This window comes from Limanda limanda, chromosome 12, assembly GCF_963576545.1.
Source record: "Limanda limanda chromosome 12, fLimLim1.1, whole genome shotgun sequence".
NCBI classification, from domain to species: domain Eukaryota; kingdom Metazoa; phylum Chordata; class Actinopteri; order Pleuronectiformes; family Pleuronectidae; genus Limanda; species Limanda limanda.
The window spans coordinates 3,859,290-3,882,861 of NC_083647.1; the positions used below are offsets into that span (position 1 = coordinate 3,859,290).

Genomic DNA, 23,572 nt, shown 5'->3' on the forward strand with positions numbered 1-23,572 from the left:
CAAAGGCTTTCATTTTGTTGAACTTGGTTGTACAGTGTGTACACCATGCGTTCTTCTTAAGGATGAACACAGAGAGTTTGAGGGGGAAAGAAAGTAATCTTACAGGCTTACTCACCTCTGCACCCTTTGTCAGTTGCTGCATGATGGTGTCAGTTTGTCGGTTGTGGAAAAAAATGAAAACTGAAGATGGAATGTTCCATGATGTTAACCGCTGTTTGTTGATTTCCTCAAATACTGTATTTGAAGCATGTGGGTTGTTCGCATCATTATTGTTTGTACACTTTTTATATTGTAAAGATGATTTCCTCAGCATTAATTTAATTTCACATGTATCCCAGAGATGCCCCATAAATAACATAGTCTGAATTCACAATGACACTTTCATGTTAAGACTTCTCCATCTGGTATTTATTTCCGATTCTGCTCAGCTAATTACGAGTGCAGAACATAAACCTAAAACATTTTACTTTTCTTCCTTTTTCTCTCTCCCATATTGTCGTGCTCCTTTTTGTAACATGATATTGTCTCTTTGACAATTTATAATCTCATAATCCTCCTCTGCACCTTTTTTTTGGATGCCACATTTTACGATGTTTTGTTAACTTAACTTATAAATGCTTTTTTCTGGTTGGTGAGTCATTTACTAATACTTCATTTAGCAATTGTAAGTCATTGGTTAGGAATCATTTCCAGGTGGTAAAATTACTTTGGCTGGTAGTACAATTAATAAATGCTTCCTTAGTTGTGACCAAATCGATTTTTGCAGGTACAGTAAGTGGTCATGTTGTCCAGTCAGTCGCAACCTGCCTATCAAACGGCTGCTTTAATAATGGCTTGTACCTTATTTATAAATTTTGTGCAAATCATTATTCATCATCTCATATTGGAGACCTATTTTCAGATAGACTATAGTATAGAATTGTTAAAAAGAACAGATCCTTGTGGAAACAAACAAGAAAAAGAATGGTCAAACTGTTAAAAACTGTTTATTTACAATAAAGTTAGTATCAGTATATAGAAAACAAATGTGGAAGGAAACTTCTGGAATGTATATTCATAATTGGTTCATATAGCTGCTTATATACTTCTGCTTTAAATAAGAGTCTCAATGAGTTTTCCCCATTCAAATAAGTGTTTTGGGAGGTTATTTATCACAACGTAAAATTGGTCAAAAAGGTGTCGAATTGTTAAAAAAAAATTACAGATTTGTCCTGTTCTTATTATCCTGAACCAATATATTTAGTAACTTATAGTTTACGCAAGTTTGTCTCAAGCATCAAGTATCATAGAGCGTGAAAAGCCTTAACATGGTAATGTACGTGTATTTTGAAATTACATGCATTTTTACATTTTATAAAACCATATACTCCTGTAGTTCCTGGGGTTCCAGACCCCTTGCTAAAAAAACACATAGAGTCCTTCATCTCTCCTCCGCCTCATGTTAGGGGACCACAGCTGACTGCGTGGACACAAGACCAGTCCCCGCCTCATTGATGCAATAGAAGAGAGTAATATCATACATGTTTGCTCAGAGTCAATCCTTCAGTTATCTTGCATGCTATATTCCATGTGTGTCTGGACTCTGAATTAGATAAATATTTCAGGTGCACTTGTGTTGATCGTTGCCATAGTGATACAGCAGCATCCACTGTGTTGCTGGAGCAGTTATAAACTAATCAGACTGTCCTCTTCTTCTGCATCTGGCTCCACTGTGACTTCGTCAGCAGCGAAGAAGCTCTCTGTAGGAAGAGCTGGGGGTGGATCACTGGGGCAGCTGCGTCCAGGCTGTTTGCTGGGTTCCTCGATGGGGTGATAGACAAAGCAGTAAGCTCCGGGCTGGCAGCTGTTCTTAACACTAAGGGCCAGCTCTGTAGAAGCCAGGGGACGCTCAACGCCATCCATATACACACTGAGTGTGTAGCAGTCTGCAAGAGGGAAACACGGAGGCATGTTACAAACATATGATGAACTTTCAATTTAACTCCTGACATTATCTGGAGGGACTGTGTGTGAGAACGCAAACGTCCCAGTAACCCTGTCTCTACACCAGCTCCCTATATCACCATTCTTTCTATGAAGCTCTTAGAAATAAAGGTGTTACGTGCATTTCCCCAAATCCCTTTGGATTTAAGTTTTAGCCTGTCCCACTGTCCCCTGACCCAAATTTTATTTATTTTAGTCTAATTATTTTATTTTTTCAGTACTTTTGTTGTCTTACATATACACTCAAATAAATTGTTTTGCCTTTATTTTGTTTTTTTTTTTGTATCTGAAGAGGCGCTGCACTGAATTTTCAGATTAATTTACTTTTCATGGGATGACACTTCTGCACTGTTTGCTGTGGCTATTGAGCAGCTTTTTCATATCTGAGAAAATAACTGATGAATTACAATTTCCAGTTGCATTATGGGAAATCGACGTGAGCGTATCTCATCCTCTGCATAAATACATGAAATCTGTCTCTTGAAAGCCTTGAAACTTTATGGAAATGCTTCATCCAGACATTCACCTTGTTCAAAGCGAGCAGCACACTGCTCAGAAAGCTGCTCGATGGTCGTCGTGGGGAGGACACCCAGAGTTTTTGGGTCGGTTCCAATCTCAGGACAACACACTGTCAGGAAGTCCTACACAGCACACATACACAAACACATTACAGAAATATAACACTCCAGCTTATGTCCCTATGTGTGTGACACCTGCACTTTTCTGTTCTCAGATTTACTTTTGTAAATATGAGTTATATACATACCATCAACATGTTTTTTATTTGTTCATGAGGAAATACTTGTTACTACATATTGTATTTTGGTCATATTTAGTCTGAGCCATAGTTCACACTCTGACTGGCAGCATTCTTCAATGGTCCATGTTCTGCATGTGTAAGTATGACTTCTGTTACGAGGAAGTTAATCTGTTTACACAGTCACATTAAAATTACTTTTCTTCCTCATGGGGACAAAAACCAGGTCCCCATAAGGGAGAATAATTACATTTAATGGTGAAGATGTGATTTATGATAAGGTTAGTGCCAGGATAAGGGTTTGGACCTAGACAAGTAGTAGTTTCAGTTAAAGTAAGTACATTTTCCAAGAAACTAACATAGGTCAATGTGTGTATGTGTGTATATGTGTGTATGTGTGTGTACCCGCACAGATCCTTGGGCCATTCTCTCCTGGTTGAGTGTGCGTCGTCTCTCCCAGCGGTGGATGGAGTCCTGAACCTCTCTGCTGAGTTGCCGTGTTGCTGACCTCTGCTGGTCAAAAGACTTAATGTGCTCCAGAGCCCCATAGGTGGTGGTCAGATAATAGGAACCTACACACACACACACACACCATCAGTCATGTAATTAACATGTCCACAGGATGATATGTTTCTGGGCATGTATTTGTGTCCTCTACCTTCTCCTATTGTTAGTGATGGGTCCATCAGCTCCATCATATAATCGATATCCATCTGTAGGGTAGACAGATTGGATCTGGCCAAGACGTACATCATTACAGGCAGGAAGTCATCAGCGCCATAGGCCCGCCCTAGACACACACACCCAAATACACACCCAAATTAATGAGCGCATGCACACACACACACAAACATACACACACAAACACACACACACACACACGCCCACACGCCCACACAAACACTCCAAAGAGGAACCAAGATTTGATCAGAACTGGAGAATTTGAATCTCTTATTCATGTAATTTATTTGCAATCGACAAGGTTACTAAGATATGCAAATGTACTGTTTGAGCAATTATAAAATGAGCCGAAGCCTTTGCAATTGGTTAATGTTGTGAAAGGGTCTGTTTTGAGCTAAACCACAATCTTTTCCTATACATAATCAAATGAAAATCTGAAAACCAAAAAGCCTTTCAGCACTCAAGCTATCTGGCAGAAAGATCTTGGAGCAAACTGGTTCCAATGGCACAACACATGGTGGAATAGAAAAACCATAACTCCCAAAAAACAGTCTATATAGCCACATATTGAAGGTTATTGTGGGGAAAAAAAGCTATGGAAAGATGAATAACTTATATATTATCATAATTTAAAACATTAGCTCCCATGAATACCCAAATCTGATTTAGTTAGCATTCACACCATAGAACGCTTCCTAAATGGGGCCAAATATGCAGACAGAGAAGACACTTTTTTTTACCATGAATGCAGCTCTATGAATCTGGAGCCTAGTTTGATTAATATATTCAAGCGAGATGACTATTGGACTCGAGGAAGAAATTACAAAATCTGTGGAATTTTTTGAGGAAGCAACACAGCCGGTACATTTTCATGACATCGTTCACCATGACCACTAAGTTGTTGTCAGAAACTCTCACCTCTGTGCTGCCCTCTAGTGGATGTTTTGCTTGACAACCATGATAATGTAACACATGGATGTATCTGGTCCGAGACAGTTACATTTTTTTTAATTGACATGTCTCTTATCGTACATAAAGGCAGCATAAATGAGCCTTTAGGGTTCAGAGGTTAAAGGTGTGTTGGGGGTTCTGACCGGGGCAGCTGACGGACATGGACTCGTAGATGATCTTGCAGGCCTTCAGCAGGAGCTCGATCTTTTTCTGGGGAGAATAGTCTAGATGGAGGTTGTTCAGTTTGATGCTGATCTTGTCCATAGCAGAGGCCTCGGGGACAGAAGTGGTTACTCCTAAGGCTGTGGTGGTGCTTCCTAGAAGAACAGACTGACACACAAACACACACAGGCAACATCACATGTGCTGCTGCTATTAAATGTACAGTAGCAGTCTCCTGCAGCTGTAGTGTACATGTCATGTCGGTAAGAATTGTAAATAGGTACGTTAGCATCACTTCCCGGCTAATAGTATAACCCCTGTGATAGAGCTCATGCTGTGTTGTACCTGGTTCTGTGTCAGTTGTTTCAGGCTGTTGTCGTTGGAGTGTAGTGTCTCCAGACACTTGTAAATTGGCTCCCTTAGTGGCTTCAGCACACTCTTACACAGGGCAGCTTCTACTATGCTATCTGCATGAACACACACACACATACACACACACACACACACACACATTAAGCACAAGATGTATACAATGTATACATTGTAAATGATCACTTAAAACAACATACATTCTCACCATTGTATAAAATGAAAAATAGGAAAATAAATTATATATCTTGTCATGTTTTGAAAATATAATAAACAAGCAACCTTAAAACTAGACATGAAACCAGACTTATTTATTCAAGTTCTTTAAGCGTTAAAACCACATTGCAACTTTGAAGCACATGAGCACATTGATGTCAGAACAAGTTCTTAGTTTCTAAAACATTTTTCATAATGTAACTCAACTTTATCTATTAAGATCACCACTCATATATGACATTGTACTGTTTTTACAGTAGTAGAACACAAAGTAAAATAAATAGAGGAAATAACAATTTGAAAGAATTCTCTAAAGCTCTGGTTCCACATGAAACAAAAAAAGACAGAAAACATGGTCAATAAAATATAACATAGTGGTAAAGTCACCTAGTTTGTCTTGTACATTCTGATGTTGCGGCTCCAACATGGCCTGCAGCTCTGTGCTCTGCAGCAGGTAACTCTTCAGCTGAGTCATCATCTGTCTGATCTCCTGCAACAGCTCGGTGGACGAGGAGTGGTTGGTCATGGTCTCCAGGGTGAAAGCACGGTGCTCTTTGACCTACAGGTGTATTCGTGTTTTAGGTCTTTTGGTTAACGCTGTTATCGAGAGCAGTCCACACACATCAGATTATTGTGGAACTCACTATGAATCTGTCTTCTAATGCGTACTCACAAGGTTGCCAAAGTAGCTCAGAGGGTCCCTGGCCAGCTCTACAATGCGCTGTGTGAGGCGGCGGTCATGGCTGATGAAGCCGGTGATGACGCTGGACAGACGGTAGCGGGCTCGGTCTAACATGATGGTGGTGGGGGTCCTCCTCACTGCTGCCTTGGGACTACGGCTCTCTGCAGGACGACTGAAGAAACAAACAGTGAGACTGAATCTTGAGTTTTTCTTCAAACCAGTAATTCTCTGCACTTAGATGTTTGATTTGCAACTTGCATGTGGCGCTTTTAGAAACATTGAAGTAACTTTCTGTGAAGTAACTGAATTTCCTTTCTTTATTGATGATAAAAAGGAAACAACCTTTTCAGGTCAGATATTGAATGAGCTTGTACCTAATAAGGTGTAGACAAGAATCACACTTAAAAAGTAATGCAAAAATGTGCCTGCTGCTTCTCAATTGCTGCAGGTCACTTTTACAATTTTTAAAAAAAAGCTCCAACCAGCAAACAACCCATTCAAAACAGGCAGGTTTACAACAGGCACTGCACAAGTACATTTTAAATATCAAAGTCATACTCACCAAGCACTTTATTAGGAACATACTAATACCTAATAATACTGGCTAGTTCCTCCCTTCGCTGGGGCATGTCAGAAACCTTCCTTTATTATTCAGCTCCATGACTGAATCCTACAGTTTCTACAGATTTGTCAGCTGCTCATTAAAGCTGCTAATCTCTTACTCTACCCTGACTCTACCGCTCCTGGAAGTTGTTCTGCCATGCTGAAAGAAGCCATTAAAAAGAGGTCAACTGTGCCCAAAAATGGATGCATTTGCTACCATCTGCAGCCACAGCAGAAATCCAGATTCTTCCGACCTGGCTACGTTTTTCACTCTTCAACTGTCCAGTGCTGGTGGGTCTGTGTCACTGCAGCCTCACATTTCTCTTCTTGTCTGACAGGAGTGCAACCTGCTCTTGAAGAACATCCACAGCGAGTACAAGGTGTTGCTACTTCTGAGGTTATCTAAGTTTCCATGGTCTTTCTGTCAGCTCTAAACATTCTGATCATTCTCCTAGGTCCACAGAACCGCTGCTCACAGGCTGATTTAGTGTCTGGCTGCCCTCTGAGTAAAAACTAGAGAGTTTAACGTGTGAAAATCTCAGGAGATCTACCGGTCATGAGGATCTAAGAACAGAAAATTGTTGTTTCCCTTTTACAGCGGTCCAACATTTTACGAAACTTATTTAAAGAAGCCTGCTACAGCTAAATAACCTTATTCATACTGTGTAGATGGGATAAAGGAAAACTGATCTTGATGTCACACAGTCAGTGAATCAAAAGCCTTTAAGCAGTGTAGATTGAACGTTGAAGAGATGTTTTTTTTTCTGTTTTGGTTTACCGCAAGTGGTTATTCTGGAACCTTTCTTCCTCCTCTTGTACCACATGTGCTTCTACATAGTCACATGGTTTATTAAAAAAAGACTTCCTTACTCCCTTACACACACACACACACACACACACACACACAGAACCACACAAATACAAACTGCTATAGTGTTTCTATAACTTGTATTCCCAGTAACCGACGAGCCTGCTAACGGATGAACAACCAAGTACTTACACTCCGAGTGAGTCCACCCAGAATAGAACAGCAACACGGTGACTATAGTATTTTACTTATGAAGCAATTTATTAATATTACACATCCTCTGGTGAACATCATGCAGCAGGTTTAGTTATAACCAGGTTGCAGAGTTGGACCCGGACCACCTCTTCTGGACCGAACCTTTCACACCTGATAAGTTTCAATCAGACTAAACCCAAAAGTCTGAAGGTCGGAACCGAAAAAGACGTAAAAGAGCCCCAAAACGAAGCTGGTCCTTTCATTAGAAATTAACAATAAAAAAGTATATATATGTAATGGGGTGTTATTATATTCCAGCTAACTTTAAGAAACCCTGCAGATGGTATCGTCTCAGGGGGATGTACCAATTGCCGACAATGAGGAGGGGGGATATGTATTTCTAGTGCTTTCTTATTTTCATTTTATAGCAAATGATTAGGCTAAATCAGTACTTACAAAAGGAGTAATGTTTTATGTACCTTTTATTTTCATGTGTATATGTTGTATATAAGTATTCTGGTCTGTGAACCCCCCTTGTCGCGCTGTGGTACGTGCCGCTCAGGAACCTGTCTCTCTGTCTGCATCTGGAGCTGAAAGAGACAGGTACGGTTATGGAGTGTTCCACTTCTAAGTGTCATTGTTACGTTTAATGCATGCTACTGTGACAGCTTTCTTAAAGAGCAATATAAGATGGCTGTAACGTGTTAAGTGCAGAGTTTGAAGAGTTATTTCAGAAGTTAGGTCTGCGGAGTTTTCCCTTTGAAGTGCGCCGATTCGCGCCGCTGCAACCCGCGGCATTATGGGAAACGTAGTCTTCTAGTGGGATTTGTACAGAACGAATGTGAAGTGCCTTGTTTCTTTTTAAATGTTGTTTGTGAACCCACATGAAGGCATTGTGTATACTCTGTAATGGGTTAGACATGTAAGGCAGGGAATATTTATGTTTATTTTGTCCTTTTGGTTATATAATTATTTCATGCATCCTTCACAGCAGTTTAAGGAGATGTGAACTGATGCAGTCCCTGTTACATGTTTCATCATTACAGGTATGATTGTCAAATTAATCACTATACGATCATTGCAATTGACTGGTTTTGTTTATAATGTATATATGTTTTGTTACTCTCTGTCTGCATCTGGAGCTGAAAGAGACAGCAGTTTAAGGAGATGTGAACTGATGCAGTCCCTGTTACATGTTTCATCATTACAGCTGAAAGACCAAGTAAAAAGATATCCAAAGAGAGCTGTGGTGTCGAGGTGATTTTGTGGTGTGTCGCAGAGTCGCTACATATTTGGTGCCGTGACCCGGATCAAGAGATCAGCTGCTGCAGATCGCCGGGAAGCTTCTCTACATTTTCTCGACATCACAGGTGCACAGAACCTGGAAAAACGGACCCTGCACAGTATGTCCTTTTCGAACAGTGATGACCCTGAAGGGGCTGCAGGTGTATCTCCTTCACGATATGTCAGTGTGCCACAGTCAGATGATCTTATGTCAAATAATGGTATTGACTCTGTGAATGTAACTCCCGTTCGCAATGAGGGTAATACATTGAGTGCACAGAGGGGGTTCTCCGGGATGGGACGGGGAGCTCAGTTGGCTAATTTGATAGAATCGAGTGTCAGGGCCCCCCCTGTTGGTCTACCACTAAATCAGTTTGAAGGTGTTGCAGACTTGATCAAACAGCTAAGCAGTGAGATAGGGAGTCAGATCTCAGCTAAGTTGTCACAAGCAGGCCAGGCTAGTGCTAATGAAAATGTAAACACTCCCCCAAACACAGCCCAAAACCTTGATTGGTCAAAGATGAACCTAATCCTCAAATCTGACATTAAAGAGCCACCTCACTTCAGAGGTGACGGCTCAGATCGATGCACTGTTAGTGAGTGGCAAGAAATTATGCAAACATACCTGGCAAGGAAGGGCTGTAGTTTGTCAGAGCAAGGCAATGAAGTTATGGACAGGTTGATGGGGCGAGCAAGAGATGTCGTCAAGATTTGCATCCGTAACAACCGGTTCGTAAGCATTAGCAGAGATCCTGATGTTATCTTCACTATTCTCAGAGAGCACTTTGGAGATGCAATCTCGTCAACTACTCCGCTACAGGACTTCTACGAAACTATACCAAAGCGTTCAGAGAGTGGTTTAGATTACTGGATCAGACTCAATAAGGCTATTGATCTTGCTGATGAGTGCCTACGAAGACAGGGAAAGAAAGTGGAGGATCCAGGTCATGAAGTAACCATGATGTTTGTTAAACATTGCCCTGATCCCAGCCTGTACACAGCCCTCAGAAGTAGACCTCTTGAGAAATGGACTGTTGGAGAGGTTCAGGAACTGGTTGACAGCCACCACAGAGACAGGCAATCAGCCAGGGCATGTCAAACACGAAACACAGTCAAAGTTAACGAGGATGTGACCCCCAATGCTTGGTGCATGGCACAGCAGCCAGTTAGTGCTAATCAGTCTACTAACCTTGAGCCAGCCTCTTTGAGTAAAATGATCTCCCTTATGGAAAAGATTCTTGCTAAGCAAGAGCAGAGTCAAAGCCAAGCCTGGGGTAGAGCACAGGTGGGTGAGGCCACCACAAACTTAAGCTCATGTAGAGTCTGTAGAGCCCCAGATCATTCAACCAAGGCCCATTGCTTTAGAGAAGGCCTATGCTTTAAGTGTTATAAAACAGGACAAAGAGGATTTGAATGCTCAGAAAAGAGGCAAGCGAACAAAACAAATGTAGCCATGCCCCATGTGCCAGACCCAGCTTTAAACTAAAGGGCCTACGCCAAAAAGGGGGTGGCGTGGGCACAGAATATGACACAACCTCAAAGAACCCTGCAGATTTTGATACTGAAAATGAAACCTATTCAAAGCAGCAAGTGATCCACAGAAAAAGAACCACACCACTAGTGGTGAAACCAGATGGCCTGACACAGGGGATTGGTTACCGGAAAATAGATGACGAAGACGATCTTTTCTATGCCACAGCACTAGTTGAAGGGAAAGTGGAACTCTCAGCTCTTGTAGATAGCGGGTCCACAACCTGCACACTGAGTGAGTCTGCTGAACGCAGCCTCCGGGGTGGCAACATTATCGATGGAGAATCAAGTCATCCAACAGAAAAAATTCTGATAGGTTGTGGGGGTAATGAGGCCAAACCTAAATGTACTTATGAGTTGAACATAGATCTACTTGGTTGCAAAATGGCTGTCTCCTTCCTAGTTGTTCCAGGACAAATAGATGATATGATAGTAGGATCAAATGTGATGAGACACGTAATGAGACAGACAAAGAATAGTGACTGGTTTTGGGATAGTGTTTCACGGCCAGCCAGAGAAGATTCTCGAGAACCCCTACTTGACCTGCTGTCAAATGTTGATCGCTGGCATGGCGAAAGGATACCAAAAAGGGTGGGAGCTGTTGTGCTGAAGCAGTGTGTGACCTTGGAGCCGCGACATGAACATTTACTTTGGGGAAAGCTAAAGGAGAAAGTGCCAGTGTCTGTTGGAAGCACTGTAATGGTCGAACCTAGTGACTCTCGGTCTGCGCCAAGAAACGTGTTAGTAGCACGCACTGTCTGTCCTTTGCGGGGGGATAAGTGGATTCCCATGAAGGTGATTAACCCCCTTGATCGTCCCATAGTCCTCCGCCGTAACACCAAGCTCGCTCAGTTACACCCGTGTCTAGCCCTTGAAGAATTACAACTCGACGGTGTTAGTGAAGGGTCTCCTGGCAAGGCAAAGGCAGTTTTGCAGAATGTTACCCAGGTAGAGTCACCAGACCCCGAGTCCTCTGAGAGAGTAAAAACAGATTACATGTCAAAACTGCAGGAACTAGGTTTAACAGAGATAGATGTAAAGTCTTGTGAAGTGTCTGACTTCTGGAAATCAAAACTCGTTAATCTGGTTTCTCAGTATGAAGGAATCTTCTCCCGTGACAAACTTGATTGTGGAGAGGCCAAGCAAGTTGTCCATAGGATTCGACTGAAGGATGAGCTGCCCTTCCGATTGCCATGTAGGCGGATCCCACCATCTGACTACCAGAAACTGAAGGAGACCTTGGATGCAATGGAGGAGAAGGGCATTATTCGGAAATCCTACAGTGAATGGGCCTCTCCACTTGTGATTGTTTGGAAACCATCAGGAGAACTCCGAATATGTACTGATTTCAGATGGTTAAACCAGAGAACAGAGAAGGACGCATACCCATTGCCACACCAGGGTGATGCTCTTGCAGCACTGGGTGGGAACTGCTTCTTCAGTACTATGGATTTGACGTCAGGATTCTACAACATCCCAATACATGAAGATGACCGCAAATATACGGCATGCTCAACCCCTGCCGGGTTGTTTGAATACAACCGAATGGCTCAGGGGCTATGTAACAGCCCAGCGACATTTGCCAGAATGATGACATCAATCTTTGGAGATCAGAATTATCACTCCCTTCTCTGTTACTTGGACGACCTCCTTGTGTTTGGAAAAAGTGAACAGGAGGCACTGGATCGTCTGGAGATGGTATTCTCTCGCCTCAGGGAACATAACCTGAAGTTGGCACAGAAAAAGTGCTATTTCCTTAGAGAGTCAGTCAAGTTTTTAGGTCACATTGTAACTGCAGAGGGCATTGCAACTGACCCATCCAAAGTTTCCGCCATTAACCAGGTGACAGCGGCAGATTTGATGGCAAATGACGGTGAAACCCCCTCACCAACCAAGATAAGATCCTTTCTTGGCATGGCTAACTATTACTCGCACTTCATAGAAGGCCTGTCAGGAATGGCGAAACCATTGTTTGCACTGACTGCAGGACAGAAAAAGAAGAGGAAAGATGGAAAGCCATGGGTCAGCAAGCCAAGACGTTTAAAGCCAGAGGATTGGACTACTGACTGTGAGCTGGCAGTTGAGAAAATCAAGAATGCGGTTACTCAGACTGCTATTCTATCCCATCCAGATTTCAAGAAACCATTTGTCCTTTATATCGACGCTTCGATGGATGGGTTGGGGGCGGTGCTTAGTCAGGTGCCTGACGGTGAAAAGAGACCAAGACCCGTAGCCTTTGCAAATAAGACATTGTCTAAGTCACAGTCCCGCTACCCGGCTCATAGGTTAGAGTTTTTTGCTCTCAAGTGGGCTGTATGTGATAAATATGCACATTGGCTAAAGGGAAACCAATTCACGGTCCTGACTGATAACAACCCCCTGACGTATATCATGACTAAGCCTAAATTAGACGCCTGTGAGCAACGATGGGTGTCAAAACTTGCACCCTTTGATTTTGACTTGAAGTACATACCTGGTACACAGAACATACCTGCTGACCTTTTAAGCCGACGTCCATTTGCCAAAGTCTTGGATGCTAGTGAAGCCCTAGAGAATGGCGCTCAGTGTGTAACCTCGGAGCGAATACAGGAGGCATTTCGGTTGTCAGTCAATGTCCAGACCAGTGACAGTTACCTGGGCCAAAACCAAGTAGGAGGTCAGATTGGAATATCCAGAGAGGGAGTTAAAGCAACCCTGGAATCCTGTTCAGAATGGGAAAGTGGCCGGCTAATACGCAACATCAACTTTGCCCAGTGTCCTGGCAGTCTGCTGAAGGGGGGCGTACCTGCTCTTCCAGCCTTCTCTGCGGATGACATTAAAAGGAGTCAAAAGGAGGACTGTGTTATAGCTCGTGTTAGATTCTTCATTGAGAGGAAGAGGAGACCCTCACGTCGGGAGAAATGCCATGAGCCTGCACAAGTTCTGAGGATGCTAAAACATTGGGAAAAACTTGAGATGACCAATGACATTCTCTACCGGAGATCCAAGGACAGAACTGGTAGGAAAAGGTATCAGCTAGTGCTTCCCAGCTCACTCAAGGCTGTCGCTCTCAAGGGCACTCATGATGATGCAGGCCATCAGGGCCAGAGTAGAACACTTCATCTGATGCGCCAAAGATTTTTCTGGTCAGGAATGGATGGTGAAGTTAAGAAATATGTTTCTCACTGCAAACGTTGTGTAGTTAGCAAGACTCTTGAGCCAGAGGCCAGGGCACCATTAGAATCAATTAAGACTAGTGCACCGCTCGAGCTGGTTTGCATAGATTTCTGGTCAGCTGAAGGGAAGAACGGAGAAAGTGTTGATGTGCTAGTTGTGACAGATCACTTCACGAAGCTAGCCCTTGCATTTCCTTGTCCGAACCAGACCGCCAAGGTAGTGGCACGGAAGTTATGGAATCAGTTCTTCTGTACTTATGGGTTTCCTCTCCGGATCCATTCAGACAAGGGGGCTAATTTTGAGAGTCATTTGATCAAGGAACTGTTACAGGTGTCTGGAGTCAAAAAGTCCCATACCACCCCATATCACCCCATGGGCAATGGGCAGACAGAAAGATTCAATCATACACTCGGTAACATGATCCGCTCCCTTCCAGCAAGAGACAAAGAGCGGTGGCCACAGATGATACAGACGCTAACATTCTCGTACAACTGTACCACACATGAAACAACGGGTTTCGCACCTTTCTATCTTATGTTTGGTAGGGTACCCAGGCTGCCTGTGGACATCGTGTTTGGCAATACATTGAGGGATGAGGATGTGGTGGCTCATGACACCTACGTTGACTCTTTGCAGAGGGACCTTAGTGAAGCGGTAAAGATTGCCCAGAGAAACACGACAGAAGCACAGAAAAGGCAGGCAAGGCAATATGATAAGAGGGTCAAGGGTGTTCCGCTCACAGTTGGTGATAACGTTCTGCTGGCAAACAGGAAAGACAGAGGAAAAGGTAAATTGGCCGATCTGTGGGACTCAACAGTGCATGTGATTACATGGAAGGATCCATCTGTGCACATTTACAGAGTTGAGGATCCTACCACTAAGAAGAGTAAGGTTGTTCATCGGAACTTCATTCTGCCAGTCAACTTCCTGCCGGTGGTGGAACCAGAGGACATGTCCACGATCTTCTCCACAGTCTCAGAGGAGGTGGCTCGTGATGTTGAAAGTCTCGGCAATGAGCCTTTATTTGATATAGAAAGTGAGTCCGGTGACAGTAGGACAGCTGTCTGGATAATGCATGGCCAATGTCCCAAAACAGTCAGTATTGGGGAGGCCCAAGGAACTCTCGAAGAGCAACTGGCAATTGGGCTTGGTATGGAGCAGCACCAGACTACACCAGTTGGAGAGGAGGATGTGGCCTCTTTACATGAGGGCAGCTCCAGCAGGAATAGCAGTCGAAGCATTACAAGCGAGAGTGATGTCTCTGGGAACGACAGAAGTGACTCTGGTACTGAGGGTGGGGTGAGGGAACAGGAGACACTGCATGATCCTGGGAGCAGTAGGAGTGATTATTCCATGTCAGTGACAACTCGAAGTGGGATTAGTAGTGTGACTAGTCCTGTCGGCTGCTCCAGGTGTAACACTCCAGAATATGACCGAATTCTGCCAAAAGAGAACTTGCTTTGGAGGAATCAAAGACTGGAACCATCAGAGACTGTCCTCAGTGGGGATGCAACGACAACCAGAACAGGAAGAGTAGTAAAACCTGTTAGAAGACTACTGGAATCAATGAGCATGATCATAAGAGAACCTGGAAGTGTAGATTCTTTGTCTGTCTTGTTCGAAGTTCTCTCGACCTTTGTAGATGCGTAAACCACTGAGAGGGTCATTCAGTTCAGCTTTAAGGGCCAGTGTTGTATATAGAAAAATCGGAATGTAGGGTTGAGATGTATCTTATCGGAGGGGGTTCTTGGTTATATGTATAAGGGCATATTTCTACCTGGTAAAGTTGTTTGCTGTCCTATTGGACGACTACGGTCAAGGTTACCCCCATAAGGAAGGAGTTCTCATATAGTCTTAAAGTTTGCTGTAATTGAGGAGGGGTGAATGTAATGGGGTGTTATTATATTCCAGCTAACTTTAAGAAACCCTGCAGATGGTATCGTCTCAGGGGGATGTACCAATTGCCGACAATGAGGAGGGGGGATATGTATTTCTAGTGCTTTCTTATTTTCATTTTATAGCAAATGATTAGGCTAAATCAGTACTTACAAAAGGAGTAATGTTTTATGTACCTTTTATTTTCATGTGTATATGTTGTATATAAGTATTCTGGTCTGTGAACCCCCCTGTCGCGCTGTGGTACGTGCCGCTCAGGAACCTGTCTCTCTGTCTGCATCTGGAGCTGAAAGAGACAGGTACGGTTATGGAGTGTTCCACTTCTAAGTGTCATTGTTACGTTTAATGCATGCTACTGTGACAGCTTTCTTAAAGAGCAATATAAGATGGCTGTAACGTGTTAAGTGCAGAGTTTGAAGAGTTATTTCAGAAGTTAGGTCTGCGGAGTTTTCCCTTTGAAGTGCGCCGATTCGCGCCGCTGCAACCCGCGGCATTATGGGAAACGTAGTCTTCTAGTGGGATTTGTACAGAACGAATGTGAAGTGCCTTGTTTCTTTTTAAATGTTGTTTGTGAACCCACATGAAGGCATTGTGTATACTCTGTAATGGGTTAGACATGTAAGGCAGGGAATATTTATGTTTATTTTGTCCTTTTGGTTATATAATTATTTCATGCATCCTTCACAGCAGTTTAAGGAGATGTGAACTGATGCAGTCCCTGTTACATGTTTCATCATTACAGGTATGATTGTCAAATTAATCACTATACGATCATTGCAATTGACTGGTTTTGTTTATAATGTATATATGTTTTGTTACTCTCTGTCTGCATCTGGAGCTGAAAGAGACAGCAGTTTAAGGAGATGTGAACTGATGCAGTCCCTGTTACATGTTTCATCATTACAGCTGAAAGACCAAGTAAAAAGATATCCAAAGAGAGCTGTGGTGTCGAGGTGATTTTGTGGTGTGTCGCAGAGTCGCTACATATATAGTAGTCTTATAAGTATAACTATAACCTTTATTTAATCCAGTACATCACTCACACACACACACTCTGGTATAATGCATTTCACGGTCACACAGAAGCCGGAGAGTAAACACACACACGTCGTCTCTGTTCCATTTAGACTGTATATTTACTCTGCATTACGAGGTTAATGAGGTGAAGCCTCTCTCTCTCTCTCTCTCTCTCTCTAATGGATCTCTACCTCTCTCGTCCCATACTTCTGTCTTTACTTCCCTCTCATCTCCGTCACCCTCTGTTTTCCTTCCTTCTCTCTCTCTCTCTCTCTCTCTGTCCTTCCTAGTGTCACTCTTTTGATCTCTGCTTTCTGAAAAATTACAACTGAAAAATTACAACAACAATATGCATATAATGTATAATTTTACCAATTTTGAACCCTAGATGCTGAGGTTCAAATAGTAATGGACCAGTGCATCTAGAGACAACAAAGAATTAACTATAAACAAGTGCCTCTTGTGTCTGCCCAAGAACATTAATAAACCACAGTATAACCACTAAAACATTCTGTAAATATCACTAAACATGGACCTCTCATCAGTAGCAAGAGTGATACACAATGCCCCTTATGATAACTCAGCAAAGGGAAACCAGATCTAGGCACACAAAATAAGACACTATCTCTTATCCTATTCTAGAGGAAGTATAGACCAGAGGGATAGACCAACCCCCCCCCGACGGCCAACACGCCACCGGGACCTGCACATCTCAGGAGGGAGGGGGCAGCGAGTGAGAGAGAGAGAGAGAGAGAGAGAGAGGGGTGCGCCGTGGGTAGAGGCGTGCGAAGCCAACCTCCGCTGCTCAAGTAACGAGCCAGTTTGGAGAATGTATTGAAAATTGAAAATGCGCGCTCACATGTCTGCCTCCACTCGCTCATCATTGTCGAGTCCTCCTCGCTCGTCTCCCGGCGCACCTGCTGGGCTGGTGAACCCGGCACCACATAGGTCCGTCAGTTTGGCACATTTAGCAGCCTCCACCTCCAGAGACTTCAGCTTTTTTTCCCGATGCGTTTTTTACTCTTATTATCCATTTTAAGTTTCTGTCTCAGCAGCAGCCCGTCCCGCGACTCCCCCCACCAATGCCATGAGGTCCCGCCCCACCCTGGTTTGTGTTGTGATTGACAGCACTGTCAGGGCTCTCTGAACCTGTCAGCCCATGATTGATTGACAATGACAAACAATAGACCAATAATATGTGTCGATGCTGGCAACACACTGCTAGCCCTCTGTAGCCAATTGGCCGGCCCAATTGGAGGGAATTTAGAGAGGAAGAAGAGAGAGAAAAAAAAAAAAACAACATAGCGGACCAGACCGGCCCACATCGGGTCAACGGCCCACCGGGACTATGCCCGGTATGCCAGATGGCCAGTCCACCCCTGGCGGGAGAGTATTTACCTGGTTAAATGAACTGCCTGTACTGCACTTTCACAGACATGAAGCTTTTTGTCATAATGAAAATTTCACTTGTCATTATAACACATATGTTTTGGTTGAGGAATTATGACGGACTTGTTTCACGCGTTCACAGAAGTAGCATGCAGAGTACAAGCAGAGTACAAGCAGAGCAAATCTATGCACAAGCAGGGGCAATTCGATTGCTGAGCAGAGAGTTTCGGGTGAAAGCATTACAAAATGTGAACGTGAAGCCAATAATTCCTGTCCTCAAAGTGAAAGACAATGTTTTAGAAGAAAGATAGGGGGAAAAAATATATAGTTGAGTCTTTTGACCTTGAGCCTAAGCCTGATATATTTATAATATAGTAATAATAAAGTAATAACATTTGCGGCCTAGTCCTTGTCCCCAACATCCCTGGATCATTTATTGTTTGACATCATTTTAAGTAAAACGTGCCATTCGTGAGTTTTTCAGAGTGGAAGTGCTCCATCCCTTTGCCTCTGCCATCACCAGCCAATCAAAACCTACCTGTGATTCTGCTCCTGTTCCTGGTTTGGCTCTCCTTCTTCTTCTGTGCTGCTGGTAGAGCAGGAGTCGGGGTCAGCTACCAGAGCAGCGCCTCCCTGTGGTGAATACAGTGACACATCTGGCCTCCGCGCTGGCGAGGGAGGTGGGACTTTCATCCCGGCACTCTGATTGGCTAAACCTCCTTCAGCCTGGTTGGGGCACACAGGTGCGTCTGGAGAACATGGCTTCCTCCTGGGTGGAGGGACTGGACGTGACGGTCTCTTCACTAATGACGGACACTGTGAACCAGATTTCAGTTTGTCCTCCTCTTTATCCATTTTGACCTCTTTTTCCCCCTTCTCGTCCTGCTTCTCACTCTTTTCTCTGTCTGTTTTTACCTCCTCTTGATTTTGGCTATTGCTCTCTTCTTCAACTCCCTCACTCAGCAGACCTGGTTTACATCCTGTTTTCTCTTGTCCTCTGTCTCCTCCCCCATTTTTCTCAGCTCTCCTGTCAGGATTTTGTCCCTTCTCTCTCTCCGTCCCCTCTCCTACCTCTTGGTCAGTGTTTTTCCTGGAGGAGGTGCGACGGAGAGGAGCAGGAGGCAGAGGCGGAGCACCACGGCTCTGCGGGGGGACAGGAGGCCTCGACGGAGAAGGTGATGTTGACATTGACTTCCTCTCTTCTTTCTCCCCACCTCCTCCCCTTCCTTCCTCTTTTCTCACAGCTGCTAGAGTTAGAGAAGATGGAGGGTGAGGCGAGGGGGGGGAGGAGAAGAGGAGGCCCATCCCAGACCCTGAGCCAAGGCTGGGTGGGCGGGGTGGGGGGCGTTTGTATTTAATCTCCTGGTTGGTCGTGGTCTTGGACTGAGTTTTGTCCTCTTGGCTGTCTTTCTGTGGGGCTTCTCCATTCTGCAGGGAGGTGGCGATGTTTTGATTGGACACAGAGGAAGGGTTCAGGTTTTTGTTGGGGCTGTCCTCGACAGTGACCGGGTTGACGTACATGTACAGACTGTTCTGATCCACAACCAGGTCCTGGTTCTTTGCCTGCTGGTGCAGCTCAGACATCCAGAAATCTGTAACACACGCAGCCAGTGTTGAAAAGTTGCTTTGAGCTCACATATCAGATGATGTATTAGCTTTATTATTATATACTTTTTGGTTTGTTCTTTAAAAAGAATATATCTCATATCATATTATATCACTGTTCTTTCATTGCTTAGGATCAACATTCATTGATGATCTTGTGCTGATTTTCCATTTTTCTTGGTGTTTTATGTGATATGTTTAAAGAAAGATGTCAAGATTTGTTTTTAAATACAATTCATCATTTCAGAAGAATTGAGAAATAATTCTAGGTTCCTGAGAGGGATTCTTTCTTAGCTGGTTGCAGTGACTGAAGTGAGGTCTGTGTCACCTTGAGGTCGCCAGGAAACCAGAAGAGACAAAGACTTCCTGTCATTGCTCATTCATCTAACAGTCCTGCACATAGCACCACATAAAACAGATATTTACCCTGTGTCTTTTACACTGATTAAATGAAATATATAATGTTCATGTTTGATCTTAAAGAGTAATTGAACAGATTATGAGAGCAAGGCTGAATATTTCCTCCTAAAGTTGTTATGCTAGGCTAAACTATCAGTCACCCATAGATTGACATTTAACTGGAAGTTTTGAGAACAGTATCAGTATTGTCAACGTACCACTCTAACTCTCATGATTAAAACTCCAGAACATTCAACTACTTTTAAGGGATATCTAGAAACTTTAATTATCGTACAGAAGATTTTTTTACAATTACATAGAACCTTCTTATGTCCAATAGGTCCTGTAAATGTGATATAATGCTTACATTATACATCGTATACTCTGGTTATCCATGCTGGTTTTTCTCATGTCATATATTTTACCTGACTTGTCTCAGCGCCATTCAGTCCATTCATTGTGAGTCTGTATGTTTTTATTCAGGCTGTCCTTCACTTTGCTTTGAAACGTCTCTGTCAAGTAGGGCTTTTAGCGTGAATCCTTTTATTTATTTCACCACTGTATCTTGTTCTCAGCAAAGACCCAACTTCAGTGCACTAATGATGTAGATTTATCTACCTGCACCCAAAGAAGAGATGACCTCCAGCTCCTCTTTCTTAGTTGCCGTGGTAATGGCCCGGGGTAACCTCAGTCGGACAGTCAGGATGTCCCTGATTGGTGGATTCAATTAGCCAGCATTCAGCGTAAGCAGGGAATATTCTGACATAACACGCTGTCATGGCATTTGTGTGTGTGTGTGTATGTGTGTATGTGCCCCAGTTTATTTCAATGTGTGTTATGTAATTTCCAAGGCACTTTGTGTCAGTTTTTCCTCAATGTATGTATATGTATGTGTGTACATTCATATAGACATGTGTGTGTATGTATGTTTATGTATTGTGCATATAAAGTATGTATGCTGCATACTTGAGTGGAATATATTGCTCATTATATGTGATCTGATTTGAATCTATTGAAACTTATGGACAATCACATTTTGCTTAAGCTAATAAAACAAACAATTAGAAATGTTGTAGTATAGTGCCAAATCACAACATACAGTATATCAAGGCACTTTAAACAGTAAGGTAGAGAATTTACAGATATATTGTATAGATAACATTTCTGTGTTTGATATGCGTGTGTGTGTGTATTTTACCTGCTGGCGGAGTAGAAGGAGATCAGTTTGAAGATGTCATCAAACACCAGCGAGGAACCATCTAAATGAACAACTGGGACGGAACATATTTCAAGAATTAACTCTAACTGCTCCAACAAGTCAGCTTAGCTCAGACAGGCACCTTCTGCATTTTCTATTTATACCACTTGAAACTTGAATAGCAGAACCTTAGAGCTTTGTTGTGTATCACATACATGTCTTGTGATGCTTGACCATCAGACTGTGTACGAGCGGCACCCCCTGGTCATCTGGCAGGCGTACTGACAGTGTGAGTTCCTTGTCCTCTGTGCTGTGAACCAGGAAGGCCTGCAAATGTCAGCATGAGCACATGACATAGACAAATGAAACGTCAGATTTTAAATATAGTGCATGTAACATACAGCACAAACATACATTTCTTATAAAAAACAATTCCAAAATATTGTTTTACATTTACGTATAACTACTGCAGCTGAAACTATGAAGTCTGACTGTCTGCATGGATGGTAAAAACCTTATAGACGATGACCTAAGCATGCGGCAAATAGTGTTGCACACAGGTATACAATACAGCAATGGAGCAAAATACCAATTCAGAAATATCTCATGTTATTATGAGGAGTATGAAGGGAAACTCTACTTTGACTTGATAAGATAGGGATTTAGCCATGAAGAGGTGTGTGCTCTCAAAGCGCTCTTCTAGTCGTAGTAATAGAATAATAATATTCATTCTGAATCCAAAATATAATAAGCTTCCAGTTTCATCTATATTAATTAATGTGAGTGCCTTAAACCAGCCTGATACACCAGTAAAGGGTCACATCACTTCACCTGTATTCAGACTCAACAGACAAAGCAGGCAAGGATGAGCAAAAGGTGAAGTCAGGGTGAGAAGGTAGTGACCGTTTTAGCCTGCCTTTACAAAAAGAAACAGGCAAGTAAAAATAGATAAGTAACGGTGGAAAGCTATACAGCCTGGAAATCACCACACACAGTCTGACAGCGACTGAAGGAATGGGTTGGTTTATAGATATACTCAAGGAGCTGGTTTAGAAGCAGGCGAGTAAGTGGACAGAGAAGAGACAGGTGGCTGAAAAACAGGAAGGACTGGAGTTAGTGGAGGATAGCAGGAAGCAGCAGCATCTGAAATAACTAGAGCACATGTACCATAGCAAGGGACAGGTAGAGAATCAATAAATGAATGCACAAAATAACTGAGACAACTTATGGCCACTAGCAACAACAACTGCACTGGCATTGCACAGTAGACTGTAGCTCTAAAAACTGCTTCGATGTTGTGTCTGAGAAAGTGTACATTGAGTACATGTTAAATGTGATGTATGCTGGTAAATTTTCAGACAGTTTCCTATACTGATGGGGCTTGAATGTGCACTTAAAGCAACACTATAGAATCTTTAAACTAACAATAGCAGCTTCAAAACAACCTGCAGGCTTGTTTTAGCTCTATGCAACTTTACGAAGTGTGTAACAGACTGAAGCTGAACCAGAAATGTCTATGTCTGCTGAATGCTCTACATATTGGTGCAATCCCTTGTCTGAATGTTCAGGACATCTTCCTGTTGAAGAATCTCCTGTTGCATTCTTCGTATGTTAAACGGAAAGTCCAGAAAATATCTACATAATATGTTTGGGAGTTAATCTCTTTTCTATCTCGTGATAGTCGCAGCGGAAGTGGCTAGAATCATGCCAAGCAGCTTAACTGTCGATATGTTAGACAGTCCTATTTACAATAATCAGCCAGGAAACCTTTAAAATATGAAGAGTTCTAAACAGTCAATCAATCAATCAATCACATTTGATTTGTATAGCCCATATTCACAAATCACAATTTGTCTCATAGGGCTTTAACATGGTGTGACATCCTCTGTCCTTAACCCTCATCAAGAGTAAGGAAAAACTACTAAAAACCCTTTTAACAGGTAAAAATACGTAGAAACCTCAGAGAGAGCCACATGTGAGGGATCCCTCTCCCAGGACGGACAGAAGTGCAATAGATGTCAAGTGTACTATACATCAAGCAGTCCTGCTGCAATCATAGTCTATGGTCAGCAGCCAGCAAGATCATGATCCACCATCAAGATCGGATTCCATGATAGTCCACAGTCATTGTACACTGCCCCCAGTTAGGATCCATCATCAGCTGCCACCTCTGTCGACACTGAGCTTCTCTGTTATGTGGTAAACATGTCAGAACCAGACTGGGTTCTTAAACCAATTTTGTATTCTCTTGTTCAGAGCCATTTTCTGCTTTGATTTTGTTTTACAGTTTTGTTCAGAGTTCTCAGAGTTTGGTATATTTGTTACAGCCGCAGCGCTTCTGTTTCAGGAAGCCTGGGATCATGGGAATATCCACCGTTCGGTTGTATATCAGCTAAGTCAGTGGGATTACGCAGTCACGCTCCGTTCAACACACTGATAAGTTTAGCCACGTAATCTCCCAGACACCGAGCCTAACAGACTTAATCACCATAATTGGCTGCAGAGGGCCGTGTTACTCTGTAAAGGTTAAAGAGTATTGCTTTGAGTGCTCAAGATGACAGGTGTTGGATTTTTGACAAACCCAAGATATGCTATGTTTGTTAATATGTCAATGTGAAAAAAGTAAATAGTAAGTTAACAGTAAATAGAGGCTAAACAGCACATTCTGCTGTCTGCTCATTGTCTGGAAGA

The 23,572-nt window shown here is 42.8% G+C and overlaps 1 protein-coding gene across 2 annotated transcripts in view; it reads right to left on the reverse strand.

Annotated features, from left to right (window-relative positions):
- Positions 1 to 970: 970 nt before the first annotated feature.
- The window catches only part of rin3 (Ras and Rab interactor 3), a 28,599-nt gene continuing 5,997 nt past the window's right edge, over positions 971 to 23,572 (reverse strand). The window contains exons 3-14 of one of the 2 annotated variants that reach the window (XM_061082458.1): positions 21,097 to 21,208; positions 20,882 to 20,954; positions 20,302 to 20,393; positions 18,218 to 19,271; positions 5,793 to 5,973; positions 5,507 to 5,678; positions 4,880 to 5,001; positions 4,516 to 4,702; positions 3,399 to 3,530; positions 3,152 to 3,312; positions 2,510 to 2,624; positions 971 to 1,925 (exon numbers count right to left, since the gene is read on the reverse strand). In XM_061082458.1, the coding sequence (XP_060938441.1) occupies positions 1,666 to 1,925; positions 2,510 to 2,624; positions 3,152 to 3,312; positions 3,399 to 3,530; positions 4,516 to 4,702; positions 4,880 to 5,001; positions 5,507 to 5,678; positions 5,793 to 5,973; positions 18,218 to 19,271; positions 20,302 to 20,393; positions 20,882 to 20,954; positions 21,097 to 21,208 (2,661 nt within the window). In that variant the 3' untranslated portion in view covers positions 971 to 1,665. Of the gene's footprint in view, positions 1,926 to 2,509; positions 2,625 to 3,145; positions 3,313 to 3,398; positions 3,531 to 4,515; positions 4,703 to 4,879; positions 5,002 to 5,506; positions 5,679 to 5,792; positions 5,974 to 18,217; positions 19,272 to 20,301; positions 20,394 to 20,881; positions 20,955 to 21,096; positions 21,209 to 23,572 lie in introns of both variants that reach the window. The other variant, XM_061082457.1, reaches the window with a different exon arrangement.